At 34.9% G+C, this 22,620-nt stretch overlaps 1 protein-coding gene across 2 annotated transcripts in view; it reads left to right on the top strand.

Annotated features, from left to right (window-relative positions):
* Window positions 1-22,620, top strand: part of SPAG16 (sperm associated antigen 16) — a 1,005,541-nt gene that overhangs the window by 51,744 nt on the left and 931,177 nt on the right. For both annotated transcript variants that reach the window (XM_058706052.1, XM_058706047.1), the window contains 2 exons: window positions 4,382-4,451; window positions 9,605-9,714. In XM_058706052.1, the coding sequence (XP_058562035.1) occupies window positions 4,382-4,451; window positions 9,605-9,714 (180 nt within the window). The remainder of the gene's footprint in view (window positions 1-4,381; window positions 4,452-9,604; window positions 9,715-22,620) is intronic.

The raw sequence follows: 22,620 nt of genomic DNA, 5'->3' as shown, positions 1-22,620 counted from the left end.
ACTCATATGTGAATTCTTACTTCTCCCTCTCAGGCATAGATACTTTTATACTTCCTTGTTCTATTGGATGAACAAGGATTGGGAGTGGTAGGGATGAATCCTGTCCTCTTCTACTTTATTGGTTACTCTGTATCCTCATTTGTCCTAAGCAGTCCAGTGTATACCTATTATCATAAGGTATCATTAATAATCAGATTTTTTTCAAGATCCAAAATGGGACATGATTGATGGAGCCTATGCAGTATTGTTAGTATCCTAGTTATAAGAAAGGATGAATAAATATTTGCTATCTATAGAGAAAGATGGACACACAATTTATGAATGCAAGGTGCTGAGTCACCAAAAGGACTGTCAGATATTTCTTACACCAGTCTAGTCCCAGGATCAATTAACACATTCTCCAAATTAGGACAGACAATATAGTCTCAGTTTTATCATCTTTCTCCTTGGAGAATGATCCAAGGTTACTATTTAATGAGCTGAACCTTTTTGGGAATGTTTCCTCAAGAAAATGATTTATTATCCACAAGTCTTTGTTTTTGTTTTTGTTTTCTGTTGGAATATTCCTATCAGGTATACCTTGGGGTATAGAGCCTTGGATTAACATTTAAAAAATTTTTTTTTAATGTTCATTTATTTTTGAGAGACAGAGACATGGCTTGAGTGGGGGAGGGGCAGAGAGAGAGAGGGAGACACAGAATCTGAAGCAGGCTCCAGGCTCTGAACTGTCAGCACAGAGCCTGATGCGGGACTCGGACTCACAAGCTGTGAGATCACAACCTGAGCCGAAGTCGGACGCTCAGCTGACTGTGCCACCCAGGCACCCCAATTGGATTAACCTTTTAACTTGAATCTATTAGTGTGTCATGAGGTTGTAGAATGAATATATTAAAAATATTTGAAAATAAACATATATTAAAATGTATACAAAGTTCCTCTATGATCTAACATGGAAGATGCATCAACTTTTATGCTTAATTTTTGGTTACGTCTTTATTTTCAGTGTCTGCTTTATTTCAGTGATGCTCTGAGAAGTCACTTCTAACCAAAACTTAGGATGTGAGCTTAGAGCAGTAAGAAGTATGTTATAATTTTATCTGGATTTCTAATCATCACTTTCTTAAAAACCTTATCTTAGTGAACATTTAGCTCACTATCTTTCTCTTTAAACATATAGAGCTCTGTAATACTTTGCAAGAAGGATTAGAATTTAGAATTTTTTATGATATTCAGTTTGTATATAAAGGAGTAAAAGTATACAAAAATCTAATAAATATGTGTTTTCAAATTCTTCAGGTTATAATATAGCAACTGTTTTAAATTTATTGAAATCTTATGGAAAAACTTCTAATTTAATTGTTTTGTTTTATAAAATTACTTGAAAATGTTCAAAATTCTGAATTACAGTCCCATGATTGAAAATATATAAAATATAATTTGTTAGTATATATGTAAAATAAGTTGCATTTTATCTTTTTTTGGTTCATAGGGCTGTAATATAATATATAACATATTATTATTTGTATTTATTATAATATAACAATATAAATATATTATAAATAACATTTAATATAGTAAAAGTAAATATATTAATATTTATATTTGCTATAATATTAATGTAATATAATATAATATCAGGAGATATTATATAAAATAAATGTATATATTTTTAGGTCTGCTTGCTGAGAGGATCTAGAAGTAATGAGACTCCAATAGCAAATGAGTATACCCAATGCATTGATATCTATTTCTTTTAAAAAAATGTTTTAATGTTTATTTACTTTTGAGAGAGAGAGAGCGTGCATGCGTGCATGGGGGGGAGGGGCAGAGAGAGACACACACAAACACATACACACACACACACACACACACACACACACACAGATTCTGAAGCGGGCTCCAGGCTCTGAGCTGTCAGCACAGAGCCTGACATGGGGCCCAAACTTATGAACCATGAGATCATGACCAGAGCTGAAGTTGGACACTTAATGGACTGAACCATCCAGGCACCCCTAAATATCTGTTTTGATACCATCCTCCAACAGATGGAAGTAGGGCTGGGCATGGAAAATACGAAATGCACCTGGAACATTTGGCCCATGTTGTTGAGCTAGAATGTTAGGAAATGATCAGAAGGTGAAAGAAAGGAAAAGAAAAGAAAAAAGAAAAGAAAAGAAAACAAAACAAAAGAAACAAGGAAAAAAAGAAAAGAAAGAGGGAGGGAGGGAAAGAAAGAAGGAAAAAAGACAGAAAGAAAGAAGAGAGAGAAAGAAAATACTTAACATAACAATGGGGTATGTCAAGGGACAAAGAAACTGTTACTGTTGTGGGCACCTCTGGAAGTAAATGGACCAAGAACCAAATTTGGTTTGGATGTTGAAACTGATTGTGCTATACACACAGCACACACAGAGGGTATGAAAACTTTTATTACTTACATAATTGACCTCTCTAGGGAAAGCAGCATATGCCTTACCATGCGGGTCTGAAATGTCTTCAGAGAGTAAAAGGAAGGAGACTGGCTTAGGGTTTTTGTTGTGGTTAGGGTTTGGAAGTAGGATGAGGGTCCTTATGTGGGATAATAGGATTATATGGTTTGAATCTCCCATCAGTGCCAAAGGAGGAAGCATCCAGGCTTTGATATCAGTTTTCTAAGATGTAGGGCACTAAGGGAAGTAGGAAGTAAGGATTAAAAACTGTTGGCAGTCAAACATCAACAAATGGAGTCATAGCCATTACATGAATCATCCTGACAGATCTCCCAATGGTCAAATTTTGAACAATTTGAGCAACAAAATAGATTATAACACAGAGTATAAAATAATTATCTGTGAGTTCATAGTAATATAAATAAATGGATGAGTATGTAAATGGAGGAGAAGAAAAACATTTCTCTCAAAGAGGAATCCCAAATGACATATGTAAATAATCTTTTCCTCAAGGAGGTAGAGCTTAACACCTCATCTGTTGTTGGCTATACACAATGACTTGCTTCCACAAGTACAGTGGAAATGGAAGAAAAAGTAATTTTACAATGGAGAAACCTAGACAATACCATTTCAGGAAGGTGATCAAGAATAACATCGTTAATCTTTAACCATGTTGCTAAATAATGAGCTAATAATGACACTTCTACTCTGCAGTCTTCCTCTTCAAAACCTGTAACTCCTGTCTAACCATGAGAAAACATTAGACAACCCCAAAAGAATGGATATTCTCCAAAATATTACCTGATCAGTACTCCTCAAAATTGTCAAGATCATCAAAGTGAGGGAAAGTCTGAGAAACTGTACTAGTCCAGAGGAAGCAAATAAGACATGATGACTAAATGTAAAGTGTCCTGTATAAGCTCTTGGAATAGAAAACATGTATTTGAAAAACCATAATGAAATTAGAACACAATATGGAATTCTGTTAATAATAATGTATCAATATTGTCTCATTACTTATGACAAACATACTATGGTAATGTATGATGTTAATGGGAAATAGGGTGCAGGGTATATAAGAGCTCTCTATTACATTGCAACTTTTATATAAATCTTATACTATTCCAAGTAAGTGTATTTAAAAACTTAATAATCCATTTGGCATTCAAGAATAGATACAGATTTTTTTACCTTTTTATTTCCCCCAGGCATTTTATGAGCACTGATCTATAGATTACGATTATCTGCTGTTTTCTATTAAAGAAATATTATTACTCAGTAATAGTAGGAAAAATATGTGTATCTGCATATAATTAAATAGATGGTATTTTGTGTTGATATAATCATATACAATGAGGGACAAGAAAGCTCTTTAAGGTTTAATTTTTAATTCAAGTCTATTGTTCAGGAAATATAGGTAGGTTATATGCCTCCAAATTAACAAATTTTCTTAATTATGAAACATGTTTAATAAAACAAGGAATGTCTGTGGGCGGAAAATGAGTTAAGAGTTTCAAGAAAAACAATAGTCTCTTCATATTTTACTTTTCAACTAATACTTACCTCATCTTTTATACACAGAAAGATGAATTAAGTTGTTGTGAAGCAATTTCAGCAGAGAAGAAATTTCTCTCAAAGTAGAGTACTGAATAATTATCATTCAAAGTGTGGAATGAGTATTCTTGATTCAGGAAACTATGCTATGAAATAAATGTTTCAGTTGTTTATAATGGATACCTAATAATTACCCACTGAAATGAATTTAAAATTATATTTTTCTTTTGTTCTAATTCATGTTTAATTATTTAAATATATAGGAATTAATCCAAGAGAAATTAATATCTTTATATCTTTCAGGCAGTATTTAAACACTGTATTTTATTCAACTCTTTTTGAGTCATTTTCTGTATATACAAAAATATAACCCCATATCTTTGGATTTCATTTTTTAGATTTCTGGGCTTCAAGCAACACTGAAGAATATGGAAATAGGGCATAATTACCATGCTTCTGAAATTAGAGGTAAAAATAAAATGTAATAAAACTAATTTAATATCAGTTGGTGATTTTTTAATCTTATCAGAGCTCAAAATTCTGGAGATAATTAAAAGTGAATAAATGATATGGTAACTATTTCACAAATTAAAATGTTAATGACAAGATCAAGAGGGAATATGGATATGGCACTGTATAACTAATTTCAGATAAAAATATGAGGAAACTATAATGGGAGAGCTTGTGTTTCTGACCGTAATGCTGTAGCTGGTACCAGACTAACCTTCTTTTAATGAAAAAACTCTCCAACTAGACTATTTATAGGGCAGCTACTTTTAGCCTTTGGGAAACAGCACAAGTCACAGAAGGAGATAAGAAGTGATAAGAAGTGATAGAAGAAAAATTTATAAGTTGAGATCCCCTATCACTATGGCTTTGTGCCTGGGGCAGTTTCCAAACCAAATTCCATGCAGGTAGAGGTCAAGAAGAGCATGCCAGTCCTGAAGAACTGAAAAGGCAAAGATTATACATAGTTCACACTGTCCCAGGAAAGTGCACCAGATAAAAAGGGAGCTGCAATAAGCAGTGACCCAGTTTATGAGGGAGTTTACTGAGTCTTTTAGTTGATAGCGGGTTATACATGTAAGAATACCCAAGACTTAACTGTGAGGAGATTTTAAAGGTCTAAGAGGGGAAAAAGGATTCTAGAAATCAAACAGGTATGGTGACATTGGAGTTCTGGTCATATCTGGATGAAGAGACCTCTTTACTCTTTAACTCCTTGTTAATACCATATTAATGTTTAACATAATCATATTAACGTATTAACCATATTAACATAACACTTGTACTGCCCTTTATTATAAAACCCCAAACAAAGCTTACATAGAATTTCTAAGGGAGATAGAATTTGAGTTTGAATCTTATAAGTTAGAGAGCCTTGGGGAAAATGTAGGGCTTTCCATGGATCCACCTTAACAAGGTAGAAAATTAAGCCTAGAATTTCAAGGTGATCATCAAAAAACTAAACTGCATGCTAGAACAAAAATGAATACCCTTTAAAGGAAGGCAGTTGTCCTGAGCCTTGATAACCTGTCATCTATACTGCCCGGTATGTAATTTAAGTTTTCTATGTATATTATAGAGACAGGAAAAGGTGGCCCACAATCAAGATAAAAATCAGTAAATGGAAACGTACACCAGGATGGCCCAGATGTTGAATTTGGCTGATAAAAATTCTAGAGCAACTATTTTGAATATTATCAAGGAATTAAAGAAAAATATGACATTAATAAGTGAAGAGATAGGAAATCTTAGCAGTTACATGGAAACCAAAAAAAAAAAAAAATTAAATTCTAGTATTGAGAAATATGATAATTTAAATGGAAATTTTATAGTTCACAACAGATTGAAGATGACAGAAACGTCAGTGAATTTAAGAGATATCAGTTAAAACTCAGTCTGATGACTAGAGAAAAAATTTAAAGGGAAATATGCCTATTTAACAGATGTGAAATTGCAGTCCCAAAGGAGAAAAGAACACGAATGGGACATAAAAATATTTAAGCAAAAGATGACCTAAATTTTTCTAAATTTGATAACATCAACTCCCCCAAAAGCAGCTAACTGTAAACCCAAAGAGAATCAATCCTGGATGCATCATATTCAAACTCTTGAAAATTTAAGTGAGACAATCTCTAAAGCAGCAAGAGAAAAAAATCATATTACATACAAGAGAACAGTAATGTAATAAAGGCTGATTTCTTGTCAGAGATATTAGAGGCTAGAAACAAAGAAATGACAGTTTCAAATGTGGAAAATTTTAAATTCAGAATTCTATGTCCAGTAAAATATCCTCAAAGAATAGGGTGAAATAAAGACATACGGACATTTTAATTTAAATGAAAGCTAAAAGATTTTGTTGCAAATCATTCTAAAGTGTGGGAAATACTAAAGGACTTTCCTTGGTCAGAAGAAAACTCAGATCTCTGGGATTGAATACAGAGATTTAGGAATGTTAAATTCTGGTTAAGATATATATTTTTTATTTTTAATTTCCTTAAAAGAAAAATGCCTTGTAAAAACAAAAATTATTGTACATACCTTATAAATGGTAATGCTAACATAAGAAAATAATTTTGGGAGTGGTGCAAATGTTCTATATCTCTATTTTGGTGGTGGTTATATGCTGGTTTATCTTTGTCAAAACTTACCCAATTCTATATTTAAAATGTGTTCATTTTATTGTATGTAAATTGTACCTCAGTAAATTTGATTTTAAAAAATGATGGAAACTCTGAAATATAGAAAGACTGCAAAACAGTGAATTTTCTTAATAAATATGACATCCTATTATGTCATATGACAGAAGACTATTCATTGTGTTCAATGGTTAAAGCTTAAGAGAAATAGCATTCTCATATTTGAAATTTTTTTTCTTAGCCTTGATTCAGTAGTTCCTTTCAAATATTTTAAGTTAAAGAAATGTTAGCTATGCTCAATGATTCCTAAAGATACTATGAGCAAAGATGTTTATTGTAGTCATATCTATAGTAAAAAAACAGTGCAAACAATCTTATTAACCACAGGTGAATGTTTAAATATGGCAGATCATGCAACTAGAAAGTCTTTAAAAATCATGCATAAGAAAATGCTCACATCATAAAGTTAATAAAATGTTAAAAAAATAAGAACATTTATATAGTAAAAGGTCATAGCTATTAAATATATGCAAATAAAAATGATGCACACCAAAATATATACATAATTTACATGATGTGATTTTTTCTACATTTTTTCCTTATTGCATTTTTTTTTACAAAGGATATATATTTTTGTTAAGATAAAATTACTTGTTTCCAGGGTGTCTGGGTGGCTCAGTCAGTTAAGCATCTGACTTCAGCTCAGGTCATGTATGATCTCATGGTTTATGGATTTGAGCCCCATGTGGGGCTCTGTGCTGACAACTCAGAGCCTGGAACCTGCTTCAGATTCTGTGTCTCCCTCTCTCTCTGCCCCTCCCTGCTTGTGCTCTGTCTCTGTCTTTCTCTCGCTCTCTCAAAAACAAATAAAACATTAAAAAAATTAAAAAAATTACTTGTTTCCATCTGTAAATAACTTTTAAGAATGCAGTCAGTTATAAATATGAAGGGATAGTGTCAGACTATCACAGCCTCAGGAACTCTAACTTCCCAAATGACTAAAATGTGTGAAGACCAATATATATAAGATGGCTTAAAGGTTGAGGAATTTCGTGCACTGAGTTGATAGTTGTAACAATTAATCTCTAATACTCCATTCTACTCTAACAGTTTGTATTCTTTATCCTTGGCATCTCTATTAAAATAAACTCATGGTTTACTGATAACTTCTTTATGAAATTATATTCTGCTATTTAACCTAATTTATAAATGAACACGGTGCATGTTTTTCTAAGTTACTTGGAAGACCAAGTTTGTTTATATTTTGATATGTGATAAGTGGCTTTTGGTAAAAAAGGAATAAATTTCAACACAACATGATGAAATACTTTCTTTTAATTGTATAATCCCAACTACCTGAATAAAGTTAATTCCTTATATTCTGTACTGAATAATTTTACACTGTTCATAAACATGCATTCTAGTTTTAGGTATGGGGCTTTCAGTACCTTTCTCTAAGCTTCTGGTCTTAGCATTTGGCAGTGTCATGGCAGACTCTGTCACCTCTCTGATTGCCTGATCAACTTGATAGTAGAAGATCAGTGAGGCATAAATGCTAATTATTATTATTTTAAATTATTATCATGATCAGGATGTCATTCTTGGGTGTTGAAAAGGAAAATACAATAAAAGAGAACTGGAAGTGAAAAATTTTCCTTAATGTCAGTGAGCCATAATTGCTGCCTTCCCTCCTGCCCCTCCCCCATCCCTCCCCCAACCCCCCACTTACACTTCCCAGATGGGGCTCTAACTTTTGGCACCATCAGGGAGAACAGGCAGTCTGGATACTCAAGTGTTTTGAAGTCTTTTTAGTGGTTTCATGTAGAACTATGTTATTCAATATTCTGTTTTTAGGTTATTGTCCAAGTTGCTTTGGAGATTTTCTCCTTTGTCTGAAACTGGTACTGAGTAGAAAGAATTATATCAGGAAAGAATCTAAATGCCAGCTATGTGCTTCCTTGCCTTAAGAATTCTTTGAGAGCCTTGACTCATCCAGATATTTTTGTGTTCATCTTTTCTCTGTTATAAATCTAGTGTTATAATTTAGAACACTTAGTTATTTCTTTTAGTTATGAGTTAATGATTGTAACTTTATTAATTTATTTTCAGTCATTTTCCTATTTAAAAATATAGGGAGAAATTATGTATACGTAAATAAGTATATGTATATGGAAAGATGTATAAAAGAAAGAGACTTTCCCTGTCACTTTTATTTTTCCCCCAGGTGGTTTTTTTAGGACTGTTCGCTTTATGTCCAGGAGAGTTTGGAGACTAGTGTTACAACTACATTGGAAAATTACCCAATTATTTTCCTTTCTTTTTTTTTTCAACTTGAGAAGCATGAAGAATAATATTTTTTAATACAATATTCTTCTAAAAATCTGTTATTTATTACCCAATTCCACAAAGGATATTTTGTCATTGTTTACCATTCACTCCTTTGACCCTCTTCAACTTTATTCATATACACATGAAATCTCATGACAGGAATTTGGAAATAATGTAACTGGAGATTGGCTACTATGCTCTCTAACTGGCTTATCATGCCATTTAACTGACCTTGTAGTAATGACACCCTGAATTTTGGGGAAATGAATTTGACACCTGACTTAAAACATTTTGGTAATGGGGCACCTGGGTGGCTCAGTTGGTAAAGCATCCAACTTTGGCCTAGGTAATGATCTCATGGCTTGTGAGTTCAAGCCCCACGTTGGGCTCTGTGCTGACAGCTCAGAGCCTGGAGCCTGCTTCTGATTCTGGGTCCCTCTCTCACTCTGCCCCTCCGCCACTTGTGCTCTAAGAATAAATGAAACATTAAAAAAAATTAAAAGAACACTTTGGTATTATTTCAATATTACTAGTACAATACTTTAAAAAACACATGTATCACTATGACTTTGGCTTTCATATTTTGATTAAAATTGTATTTATCATTGCAAGACAGTATAGATACTAAGAATAAGTTGTGTTATCTTGTAGTTGTTCCTAACCGTGAAAAAGAAAATGCACTGGAAGGTCCTACTCAGAAAGGTCTTCGTGAAGCCAGGGAGAAAAACAAAAGTAACACAAAGATAAAAGATAATACAAAGGTATGGCTTTTTGTTGTTATTTCCATTAAATCATACTTCACTCTCAGATCTTCAGATCCATGAACTCATATGGTATTATTATTTTACTGGAAGAGGAATTTAGAGGTTATGTATATCAAGCCCCAAAGTTCTTAAATGTTACTAATATGTGAGGGACATATGCTTACTGGTGGCAGAGACAACTCAGTGAATGCTGCCACGCACCCCAATATAATCACAGGCATGTGCGCTTACCTAGTCAGTTTTCTGCTTACTCTGTCCAAAGAAATAACTCCCACATAGTCCCTTATTTCTTCCCTAATAGTATAACTTTAAACTTTACTTAGTCTTCTTTAAAAGTAGAATGTAAAGAATTATGCCCCATTTAGAAATCTCCTTAGATCTGAGTGCCTTTGCTTTGCAATTGGGCTGATAGTGAAAAACTTCTGTAATGATTGAAGAAAAATGGCACCTGTCGGGATGAGCACTGGGTGTTATGGGTAAATGGTAAATCACTAAATTCTATTCCTGAAACCATTAGTACGCTGTATGTTCACTAACCTGTATTTAAATTAAAAAAAATAATAATAAATGGAAAAAAGTATCTGGTCAAAGAGATCAAAAATGAGGGAGAGAGAAAAGTACATAAAACCTGTAAGGAGTTTAATTTTTTGTCATGAAAATTGCATGAAATTCTAGCTGACGTAATGAATTTTCTTACAAAGTACATAATTGTTACCTTTGAGTTCTAAAATATATGACAACTTCCCATTGGGATGGACCTTCCCTTTTTGTCACCATAAAGCTTTCCCACTCCTCTACCTGCCTTTGAATCTCTGCCAAATGCAAGCAGTGGTGGTGGATGACTCTCTTGCTGTCGATAAGTAGTTATTCTTCTCATTTGGGTGACCTTTGTTTATCTCTACAGAGATTGTTAGGTCTGGGTTCATATAAAGCACCTGAATAAAGAAAAATAAATTAGGATTAAGGATTTTCAGTATGACGGTGGTGCTTGTCATCAGGAACATTTACGTCTTTTTTTTTCCTTTCATTTATTTTTTAAATTTACATCCGAGTTAGTTAGCATATAGTGCAATAATGCTTCCAGTACAATCCAGTGATTCATCCCCTACATATAACAGACACCCAGTGCTCATCTCAACAAGTGTCCTCCTTAATGCCCTTGCCTTAATTTAGCCCATCCCCAAACCCACAACTTCTCCAGCAACCCTCAGTTTGTTCTCTATATTTAGAGTCTCTTATGTTTTGTCCCCCTCCCTGTTTTCATATTGTTTCCCTTATCTTATGTTCATCTCTTTTGTATCTTAAATTCCACATATGAGTGAAGTCATATGATATTTGCCTTTCTCTGACTAATTTTTCTTAGCATAATACACTCTAGTTCCATCCATGTAGTTGTAAATGGCAAGATTTCATTCTTTTTGATTGCCAAGTAATACTCCATTGTATATATATGCACATCTTCTTTATCCATTCATCTATCAGTGGACATTTGGGCTCTTTCCATAATGTGACTATCGTCGAGAGCACTGCTATAAACATTGGGGTGCATATGCCCTTTCAAAACAGTACACTTGTATCCTTTGGATAAATACCTAGTAGTGCAATTGCTGGGTCATAGGGTAGTTCTATTTTTAGTTTTTTGAGGAACCTCCATACTGTTTTCCAGAGTGACTGCACTTGTTTGCATTCCCACCCACAGTGCAAAGGGTTCCCCTTTCTTCACATCTTCACCATCTGTTGTTAATGTTAGTCATTCTGACAGGTGTGAGGTGGTATCTCATTGTGGTTTTGATTTGTATTTCCCTGATGATGAGTGATGTTGAGCATTTTTTCATGTGTCTCTTAGCATGTGGATGTCTTCTTTGGAGAAGTGTCTACTCATGTCTCTTGCCCATTTCTTCAGTGGATTATTTGTTTTTTGAGTGTTGAGTTTGATAAGTTCTCTATAGATTTTGGATACTAACCCTTTATCTGATATGTCATTTGCAAATATTTTCTCCCATTCCTTTGGTTTCCTTTTTTTTTTTTTTTTTTTTTTTTTGCTGGTTAGTTTTGCTGATTGTTTCCTTCGCTGTGTAGAAGCTTTTTATCTTGATGAAGTCCCAATAGTTTATTTTTGCTTTTGTTTCCCTTGCCTCTGGAGACATGTTGAGTAAGAAGTTGCTGTGGCTGAGGTCAAAGAGGTTTTTGCCTGCTTTCTTTAGGATTTTGATGGCTTTCTGTATTACATTTAGATCTTTCATCCATTTTGAGTTTATTTTTGTGTATGGTGTAAGAAAGTGGTCCAGGTACATTTTTCTGCATGTTGCTGTCCAGTTTTCCCAGAACCATTTGCTGAAGAGACTGTCTTTATTCCATTGGATATTCTTGCCTACTTTGTCAAAGATTAGTTGGCCTTACGTTTCTGGGTCCATTTCTAGATTCTCTATTCTGTTCCATTGATCTAAGTATCTATGCCAGTACCGTACTTTCTTGATGATTACAGCTTTGTAATACAGCTTGAAGTCCAAGATTGTGATGCCTCCAGCTTTGGTTTTCTTTTTCAGGATAGCTTTGGCTATTTGGGGGTATTTTCTGGTTCCATACAAATTTTAGGATTGTTTATTCTAGCTCTGTGAAGAATGCTGGTGATATTCTGATATAGGTTGTATTAAATATATCGATTGCTTTGGGTAGTATTGACATTTTAACAGTATTTATTCTTCCAATTCATGAGAATGGAATATTTTTCCTTTTTTGTGTGTGTGTCTTCAGTTTCTTTCATAGGCTTTCTCTAGTCTTCAGTGTATAGATTTGTCACCTCTTTAATTAGGTTTATTCCTAGGTATTTTATGGTTTTTGGTGCAATTGTAAATGGGATCTATTCCTTGATTTCTCTTTCTGTTGCTTCATTATTGGTGTATAGAAGTGCAACTGATTTCTGTGCATTGATTTTATATCCTGTGACTTTGCTGAATTCATGGATAAGGGAACATTTTCTTTTTAAAAAAATTTTTTTTAATGTTTATTTCTGAGACACAGAGAAACAGAGCATGAGTGGGGAGGGGCAGAGAGAGAGGGAGACAGAGAATCGGAAGCAGGCTCCAGGATCTGAGCTGTCAGCACAGAGCCTGACACGGGGCTCAAACTCACAAACCATGAGGTCATGACCTGAGCCGAAGTCAGTCGCTCAACTGACTGAGCCACCCAGTGCCCCAACATTTTCATCTTCTAATGGCATAGGCATTCTCTTTAAGGTAGTAGTTACACTTAAAAATGATTTGTTGATTCATTCACTAAGTGCTTATGGCTTGTAAGAGTATATTAGCAGGGTTGACTTTTTGTATGAGAAAAAGCTACTAAAATATAGTACAAATACATTAAATATTTATGCATAGTATATTCTTTTTAAGTACATTAAAATTTTTAACATAATACCTACAACATGATAGAAAATTTGGGTCTTACAAAAATGCTAAAGTGCAAAATAAAGTGAATTCCTTTTTACTAGTATTTCTCTTAATTTTTTCCCTATAAGTTTGTACCCTTTCTTTGATCAACATCTCCCCAATGTCCCTACCTCCAGCCCCAAAGACCATTCTACTCTTTGCTTCTATGAGTTTTTTATTTTTTAGATTCACACATATAAATTATATCATACAGTATTTTTTTTCTGTCTGATTTATTTCACTTAGCATGATTTTCTCAAGACCCATCTATGTTGTGACAAATGGCAGAGTGTCCTCCTCTCTTATATCTGAATGTTAACCCATGCGTGTGTGTGTGAGTGTGTGGGTGTGTGTGTACACCACATTTTGTTTATTCATTAATCTATTGACAGAGGCCTAGGTTGTTTTCATACCTTACCTATTATGAAAAATGCTGTAATGAACAGGGAGTGCAGATATCTTTTCAAGATCTTGTTTTCATTTCCTTTTGGTATATGTCAGAAGTAGAGTTGTTGCTTCATATGGTAGTTCTATTTTTATTTTATTTAAAAAATTTTTATGTTTATTTCTGACACAGAGAGAGACAGAACATGAGTGGGGGAGGGGCAGAGAGAGAGGGAGACACAGAAGCAGATGCAGGTTCCAGGCTCTGAGCTGTCAGCACAGAGCCCAATGTGGGGCTCGAATTCACAAACCATGAGATCATGACCTGGGCCAAGGTTGGTCACTCAACCGACTGAGCCACCCAGGCACCCCTATCTGTATTTTTTTGAAGAAATTTTCATCCTATTTTTCATAGTGGCTGCACCAGTTTACATTCTCATTCACAGTGCACAAGTGTTCCCTTTTCTCCAAAGCCTTACTAACAATTATTATCTGTTGTCTTCTTGGTGATAGCCATTGTAACAAGTAGGAGATGGTATTGCATTGTGGTTTTGATCTCCATTTTCCTGGTGATTAATGATGTTGAGAATCTTTTCATGTACCTGTTGGCTATTTATATGTGTTCTTTAGAAAAATATATATTCCATGCATTTGCCCACGTTTTGAGTTATTTATTTATTTTCGTAACTGAGCTGTATGAGTTCTTCATATATTTAAATATTTACCCTTTATCAGATATGTGGCTTGTGAATATTTTCTTCCATTCCACAGGTTGCCTTTTCATTTTGTTGATTGTATTTTGCTGTTCAGAGGCTTTTTAATGTAGTCTCACTTGATTTTGCTTTTGTTTCTTGTGCTTTTGATGTCATATCCAAAAACATCATTGGCAAGACCAATGTTAAGAAGCTTTTTCTTATGTTTTCTCTGGGAGTTTCATGGTTTCAGGTCTGAAGTTTAATCAATTTTGAGTTAGTTTTTATGAATAGTGTCAGATGAGTATACAGTTTCATTTCCTGTATGTGGTTATCCAGTTTTCCTAAAACCATTTATTAAAGAGACTTTTTTTTCCCCATTGAATATTCTTGGGTTCCTTATAAAATGCTAGTTGATTGCATATATGGGAGTTTATTTCTAGGCTCTCTATTCTGTTCCTTTAGTCTATGTGTCTATTTTTATGTCAGTACTATACTGTTTTGATTACTGTAGCTTTGTAGTATGCTTTGAAATCAAAAGTGTGATACCTTCAGCTTTGTTCTTTTATTCTTGGGATTGCTGTGGCTATTTGCATCATTGCAATTTTATACAAATTTTAGGATTTTTTTCCTATTTCTGTGAAAAATGCTGTTAGAATTTTGATAGAGGTTATATTGAATCTATAGATGGCTTTGGGTAGTATGGGAATTTTAACAATATTAATTCTTCTCAGTACTTGGGAACAGAATATCTGTGTCTTCCTTAGTTTCTTTCATCAATGTTTTGTAGTTTTCATTGTACAGATCTTTCACTTCCTTGATTAAATTTATTCCTAAGTATTTTATTTTTTGTTATGCTATTGTGAATGGGATTGCATTCTTTATTTCTTTTTTATTCATTTTATTGTTTGTGTATAGAGACACAATTGACTTTTTGTATTTTGATTTTATATTCTGAATCTTTACTGAACTTGTTGATTAGTTCTAACAGTGTTTTTCATTGAGTCTTTTGGGTTTATATATAAATAAGATCATTTCACCTGCAAATAAGGTAATTTTATTTTTTTTTCCTATTTGGATGCTTTTCAATTCTCATTGACTTTTGGCTTTGGGGGCAATGTCATCTTTTCAATATGAAAGAAAGGAGCAAGTTCAACACAAAAATAGAAATTTGAATTGCAGAATAGGATTAAACCAAGGGCTGCTTGTGGGGGGGAGGCAAAAGCAAAAGGAAGAAATGAGATGTTGCCAAGAGACAGAGGGTCTCTTGTCTCTTTACCTTTAGTAAATGAGTCCAGTATTTAGATGGCAGTACGCATCTTTTTTTTTTTAAGGTTTATTTATTTTGAGAAAGACAGAGAGAATACAAGTGGGGGGGCAGAGAGAGAAAGAGACAGAAAATCTCAAGTAGGGTTGAGATGCAGAGTTGGAACTCAGGAAACTGAAATCATGACCTGAGCTGAAACCAAGAATTGTACGCTTAACCAACTGAGCCACTCAGGCGCCCCACATATATATACAGCAGGGCTAGTATTCTGGGGGGAGTAAGAAAAGTTCAGGATGTGGAAGGACTTTCTAGAAGCTTGGGGACTAAGGCTAGTCTCTTTCCACTCTTGACCCCCTTCTCTGATCAGTGAAAGAAGGAATCCATTTGGTGCTTTTTATTTCTTGATCTTGCCTGATTGCTCTAGCTAGGACCACCAGTACTATGTTGAATAAGAGTGATGAGAGTGGGCAGCCTTGCCTGGTTCCTGATATTAGAAGAAAACCTTCAACCTTTCACAGTTTAGTCTGATGTTAGCTGTGGGTTTCTTGTATATGGCTTTTATTATGTTGAGGTATATTTTTTCTCTACCCAATTTATTGATTTTTTTTTTATGAAAGGATGTTGAGGCTTGTTAAGTGCTTTTCTTACATCTTTTGAGATCACCATATGATTTTTATCCTTCATTCTTTTTTTATGTTTCTTTTCTTTCTATGATTTATTTATTTTTTATAATTTACATCCAAGTTAGTTAGCACATGGTGCAACAATGATTTCAGGATGAGATTCCTTAAGCCTCTTACCCATTTAGCCCATCCCCCGTCCCACAAGCCCTCCAACAACCCTCTGTTTGTTCTCTGTATTTAAGAGTCTCTTATGTTTTGCCTCCCTCTCTGATTTTATATTACTTTTTCTTCCCTTTTGTTAATCTGTTTTATATCTTAAAGTCCTCATATGAGTGAAGTTATATGATTTTTGTCTTTCTCTGACTAATTTTGCTCAGCATAATACCCTCTAGTTCCATCCACATGGTTGCAAATGGCAAGATTTCATTCTTTTTGATTGCTGAGTAATACCCCATTGTATATACATATACCACATCTTCTTTATCCATTCATCCATTGATGGACATTTGGGCTCTTTCCATACTTTGGCTATTGTTGATAGTGCTGCTATAAACATTGGGGTGCATGTGTCCCTTCAAGACAACATACCTGTATCCCTTGGATAAATACCTAGTAGTGCAATTGCTGGGTCATAGGGTAGTTCTACTTTTAATTTCTTGAGGAAGCTCCATACTGTTTTCCGAGGGGCTGCACCAGTTTGCATTCCCACCAGTAGTGCAAAAGAGATACTCTTTCTCCTCATCCTCACCAACATCTGTTGTTGCCTGAGTTGTTAATGTGAGTCATTCTGACAGGTGTGAGGTGGTATCTCATTGTGGTTTTGATTTGTATTTCCCTGTTGAGCATTTATTCATGTGTCTGTTAACCATCTGGATGTCTTCTTTGGAGAAGTGTCTATTCATGTCTTTTGCCCATTTCTTCAATGGATTATTTGTTTTTTGGGTGTTGAGTTTGATAAGTTCTCTATAGATTTTGGATATTAACCCTTTATCTGATATGTCACTTGCAAATATTTTCTCCCATTCCTTTGGTTTCCTTTTAGTTTTGCTGATTGTTTCCTTTGCTGTGAAGAAGCTTATTATTTTGATGAGGTCCTAATAGTTCATTTTGGCTTTGGTTTCCCTTGCCTCCAGAGATGTGTTGAGTAAGAGGTTGCTGTGACTGAGGGCAAAGAGGTTTTTGCCTGCTTTCTCCTTGAGGATTTTGATGGTTTCCTGTCTTACATTTAGGTCTTTCATCCATTTTGAATTTACTTTTGTGTACAGTGTAAGAAAGTTTTCCAGGGTTCATTCTTCTGCATGTTGCTGTCCAGTTTTCCCAGCACCATTTGCTGAAGAGACTTTCTTTATTCCATTGGGTATCTTTCCTGCTTTGTCAAAGATTAGCTGGCCATATGTTTGTGGGTCCATTTCTGGGTTCTCTATTCTGTTCCATTGATCTGAGTGTCTGTTTATGTGCCATACTGTCTTGATGATTACAGCTTTGTAATAAATCTTGAAATCTGGGATTGTGTTGCTTCCAGCTTTGGTTTTCTTTTGCAAGATTGCTTTGGCTATTCAGGGTCTTTTCTGGTTTCATAGAAATTTTAAGATTATTTGTTCTAGCTCTGTGAAGAATGCTGGTATTATTTTGGTAGGTATTGCATTGTATACGTAGATTGCTTTGGGTAGTATTGACATTTTAATAGTATTTTTTCTTCCTATCCAGGAGCATAGACTATTTTTCCATTTTTTTGTGTCTTCAATTTCTTTCATAAGCTTTCTATAGTTTTCAGTGTATAGATTTTTTTACCTCTTTGGTTAGATTTATTCCTAGGTATTTTATGGTTTTTGGTGCAATTATAAATGGGATCTATTTCTTGATTTCTCTTTCTGTTGCTTCATTATTGGTGTATAGAAATGCAATCAATTTCTATGCATTGATTTTATATCCTGCAACTTTGCTGAATTCATGGATCAGTTCCAGCAGTTTTTTGGTGGAATCTTTCGGGTTTTCCATATAGAGTATTATGTCATCTACAAAGAGTGTAAGTTTGACCTACTCTTGGCTGATTTGGATACCTTTTATTTCTTTGTGTTGTCTGATTGCTGAGGCTAAGACTTCCAATACTATGTTGAATAACAGTGGTGAGGGTGGACATCCCTGTTTTCTTCCTGACCGTAAGGGGAAATCTCTCAGTTTTTCCCCATTGAGGATGATATTAGCGGTGGGTCTTTCATATATGGCTTTTATGATCTCGAGGTATGATCATTCTATCCCTACTTTCTTGAGGGATTTTTATCAAGAAAGAGTGCTGTATTTTGTCAAAATACTTTCTCTGAATCTATTGAGAGGATCATGTGGTTCTTGTCCTTTCTTTTATTGATGCAATGTATCACATTGATTATTTTGCAGATATTGAACCAGACCTGTATCCCAAGTATAAATCCCACTTGGTCACGGTGAATAATTTTTTTAATGTATTGTTGGATCTTGTTGGCTAGTATCTTGTTGAGGATTTTTGTGTCCATGTTCATCAGGGAAATTGGTCTATAGTTCTCCTTTTTGTGGGATCTCTGTCTGGTTTTGGAATCAAGGTAATGCTGGCTTCATAGAGTTTGGAATGTTTCCTTCCATTTCGATGTTTTGGTACAGCTTCAAGAGAATAGGTGTTAAATCTTCTTTAAATGTTTGGTAGAATTCCTCTGCAAAGCCATCTGGTCCTGGACTCTTGTTTTTGGGGAGATTTTTGATTACTACCTCGATTTCTTTACTAGTTATGGATGTGTTCAAATTTTCTATTTCTTCCTGTTTCAGTTTTGGTAGTTTATATGTTCCTAGGAATTTGTCCATTTCTTCCAGATTGCCCATTTTATTGGCGTTTAATTGTACATAATATTCTCTTATTATTATTTGTATTTTTTCTGTGTTGGTTGTGATCTCTCCTCTTTTTTTTAAAATTTTTTTTTCAACGTTTTTTATTTATTTTTGGGACAGAGAGAGACAGAGCATGAACGGGGGAGGGGCAGAGAGAGAGGGAGACACAGAATTGGATACAGGCTCCAGGCTCCGAGCCATCAGCCCAGAGCCTGACGCGGGGCTCGAACTCACGGACCGCGAGATCGTGACCTGGCTGAAGTCGGACGCTTAACCGACTGCGCCACCCAGGCGCCCCGATCTCTCCTCTTTTATTCTTGATTTTATTTGTTTGTTTGGGTCCTTTCCTTTTGGTTTTTGACCAAACTGGCTAGTGGTTTATCAATTTTATTAATTCTTTCAAAGAACCAGCTTCTGGTTTCATTGATCTGTTCTACTTTTGTTGTTGTTGTTGTTGTTTTTGTGTTTTTTATTTTTTTTGGTTTTGATAACATTGATTTCTGCTCTAATCTTTATTATTTCCTATCTTCTGCTGGTTTGGGGTTTTATTTGCTGTTCTCTTTCCAGCTATTTAAGGTGTAATGTCAGGTTGTATATCTGTGACCTTTCTTCCTTCTTTAGGAAGGCCTGGATTGCTATATACTTCCTCTTATGACCACCTTTGCTCCATCCCAGAGGTTTTGGGTTGTGGTGTTATTATTTTCATTAGCTTCTATGTACTTTTTAATTTCCTCCTTAACTTTTTGGTTAGACTTTTCATTCTTTAGTAGAATGGTTTAGTCTCTAAGTATTTGTTATCTTTTCATATTTTTTTCTTGTGGTTGATTTCAAATTTCATAGCATTGTGGTCTGAAAATATTCATGGTATGATCTCGATCTTTTTGTACTTGTTGAAGGTTGATTTCTGTCGCAGTATGTGATCTATTCTGGAGAGCATTTCATGTGCACTGGAGAAGAATGTGTATTCCACTACTTTAGGATGAAATGTTCTGAATATATCTTTTAAGTCCATCTGGTCCAATGTGTCATTCTAAGCCATTGTTTCCTTGTTGATTTTCTGTTTAGATGATCTGTCCATTGTTGTAAGTGGGGTGTTGAAGTCCCCTAGTAATATGGTATTATTATCAATGAGTTTCTTTATGTTTGTGATTAATTTGTTTATACATTTGTGTGCTTTCACATTTAGAGCATAAATATTTACAATTGTTAGATCTTCTTCGTGGATAGACCCCTTAATTATGATATAATTCCAGTCTCCATCTCTTGTTACAGTTTTTAAAGTCTACATTGTTTGATATAAGTGTGGCTACTCTGGCTTTCTTTTGGTGACCATTAGCTTGATAGATAGTTCTCCATCCCCTTACTTTCAATCTGAAGGTGTCTTTAGATCTAAAGTGGGTCTCTTGTAAATAGCATATAGATGGATCTTATTTTCTTATCCATTCTGTTACCCTATGTCTTTTGATTGGAGCATTGAGTCCATTGACATTTAGAGTGAGTGGTGAAGCATATGAATTTATCACCATTATGTTGCTTGTAGAGTTGAAGTTTCTAGTGGTGTTCTCTGGTCCTTTCTAGTTATTGTTCCTTTGGTCTTTTTTTTCCCCATCTTTTCTCCCCTCAGAGAGTCCCCCTTAAAAGTGGTCATGAACTCCTTTAATTTTTGTTTGTCTGGGAAGCTTTTAATCTCTCCTTCTATTTTGAATGACAGACTTTCTGGATAAAGAATTCTTGGCTGCATATTTTTCTGATTCAGCACACTGAATATATCCTGACAGGCCTTTCTGGCCTGCCAAGTTTCTGTGGATAGGTCTGCTGCAGACCTAATCTGTCTTTCCTTGTAGGTTAAGGACTTTTTTTTTTTTACCCTGCTGTTTTCATGATTCTTTCCTTGCCTGAGTATTTTGTGAATTTGACTGTGATATTCCTTGTTGATTGCCAGTTTTTGTTGAATCTAATAGAAGTCTTCTGTGCTTCCTGGATTTTGATGTCCGTGTCTTTCCCCACGTTAGGAAAGTTTTCTGCTATGATTTGCTCACATAACTCTTCCACCCCTTTTTCTGTCTCTTCATCTTCTGGGACCCCTATGATTCTGATTCTGTTCCTTTTTAATAAGTCAATGATTTCTCTAATTCTTAAATTGTGCTCTTTTGCCCTATCTCCCTCTTTTTCTCTGCTTCATTGTTCTCCATAAGTTTGTCTTCTATATCACTGATTCATTCCTCTGCCTCATCCATCCTTGTCGCTGTGGTATCCATTCGAGATTGCAGCTCAGTTATAGCATTTTTTATTTCATCCTGACTGGCTTTTATCTCCACAGAAAGGGATTCTAATCTGTTTTCAAACCCAGCTAGTATTCTTATTCTCGTGATTCTAAATTCTGGTTCAGATGTATTGCTTGTATCTGTGTTGATTAAATCCCTGGCTGTCATTTCTTTCTGGCCTTTCTTTTGGGGTGAATTCCTTCATTTCATCACTTCAAAGGAAGGAAAGGAATTAATACAGTAAAAGAAAAATTAAAAAACTAAAAACAACACAAAAAATCAAATAAAGGATGCTAGATCTTAGGTGTGTTCTGGTCTGGTTGTTGAAAGGAGCTTGATAGATTAGAGAAAAAAGGGAAAGATAAAAGCAAAAAAAAAAAAAAAGGAAAATGTTTGAAAATTTGACAAAATGATTACAATGAAATAGAATAAAATGAAATGATGGAAGTAAAAAAACAGAATTTGAAATATTTACCAAAAGGTAAAAATAAAGTAGAAAAAAAATAAAAATATTTTTAATAGAAATGGAAAATAAAAATAAACATTTTCTCTTTCTGTATTCAAGAATAAGAAAAGAAAAAAAAACCCAGCAAACAGACTGAAGTACGATTGAAATTACATCAGTTTCCCCTAGAAGTCGAACTATGAAGAACATTATAGTCTGTAAACTAAGCAGGTGGATAGACTTATGTTGTTCCTGAAGAGCGATGTTGGCCCATTTGCATGGGGCTTAGTGTAATGGCTCCATTCTCCACTAGATGGTGCTGTTTAGCTTACTGGGGTGAATTGTTGTGGTGTCTGTAGGTGTTTTTGTGCATGCACAGGAAAGGTGAAAATGGCATCACCCAGCTACCCCATCTCTAGTATCAGAACTTTGCTCTCCCTGACCAGCAATCATACACCCCTCCTTTGTCTCCAGTTTCTGTACACTCCCTGCTTTTACATCATCTATGGCTAACCCATCAGGTTGCCAAGTGGCACCTCCCTCCTGAGTTTTATCTCATATGCGGCTGTGTTTCCCAACCCCACACTTCTGAACGACTGCAACTTTGACTTGCTTAGACCTTTTGGGGGATGGTCTCACTGAGCAATTGCCAGGTGCTGGCCCACCCCCAGAAACATTCAGGAGACCACGCTGCTGCTGATGTCCAGAGACTGTGGCTAGGTGCCAGCCCACCTCAGAAAAAGTTCATGGAACTGTGTAGCAGCAGCATTTCAGGTATTGTGGAAAATCACAACACACATCGTGCCAGGCTTCTCCCTTAACATCCTTGTTCCAGCACCAGTGATTGTGATTGTTTTCTGGGGTCTACTGGGACCTTTGCCTTTGGGGGCTGCACAGCTTCTACAAAATGTCCTCCCAGCAAGGGAACCACTTCTCCCAAGTGG

The sequence above is a fragment of the Neofelis nebulosa genome, chromosome 2 (genome assembly GCF_028018385.1).
Source record: "Neofelis nebulosa isolate mNeoNeb1 chromosome 2, mNeoNeb1.pri, whole genome shotgun sequence".
NCBI lineage: Eukaryota > Metazoa > Chordata > Mammalia > Carnivora > Felidae > Neofelis > Neofelis nebulosa.
Note: the sequence above shows the minus strand (reverse complement) of the source record. Positions and strands in the feature narration are given on the sequence as shown.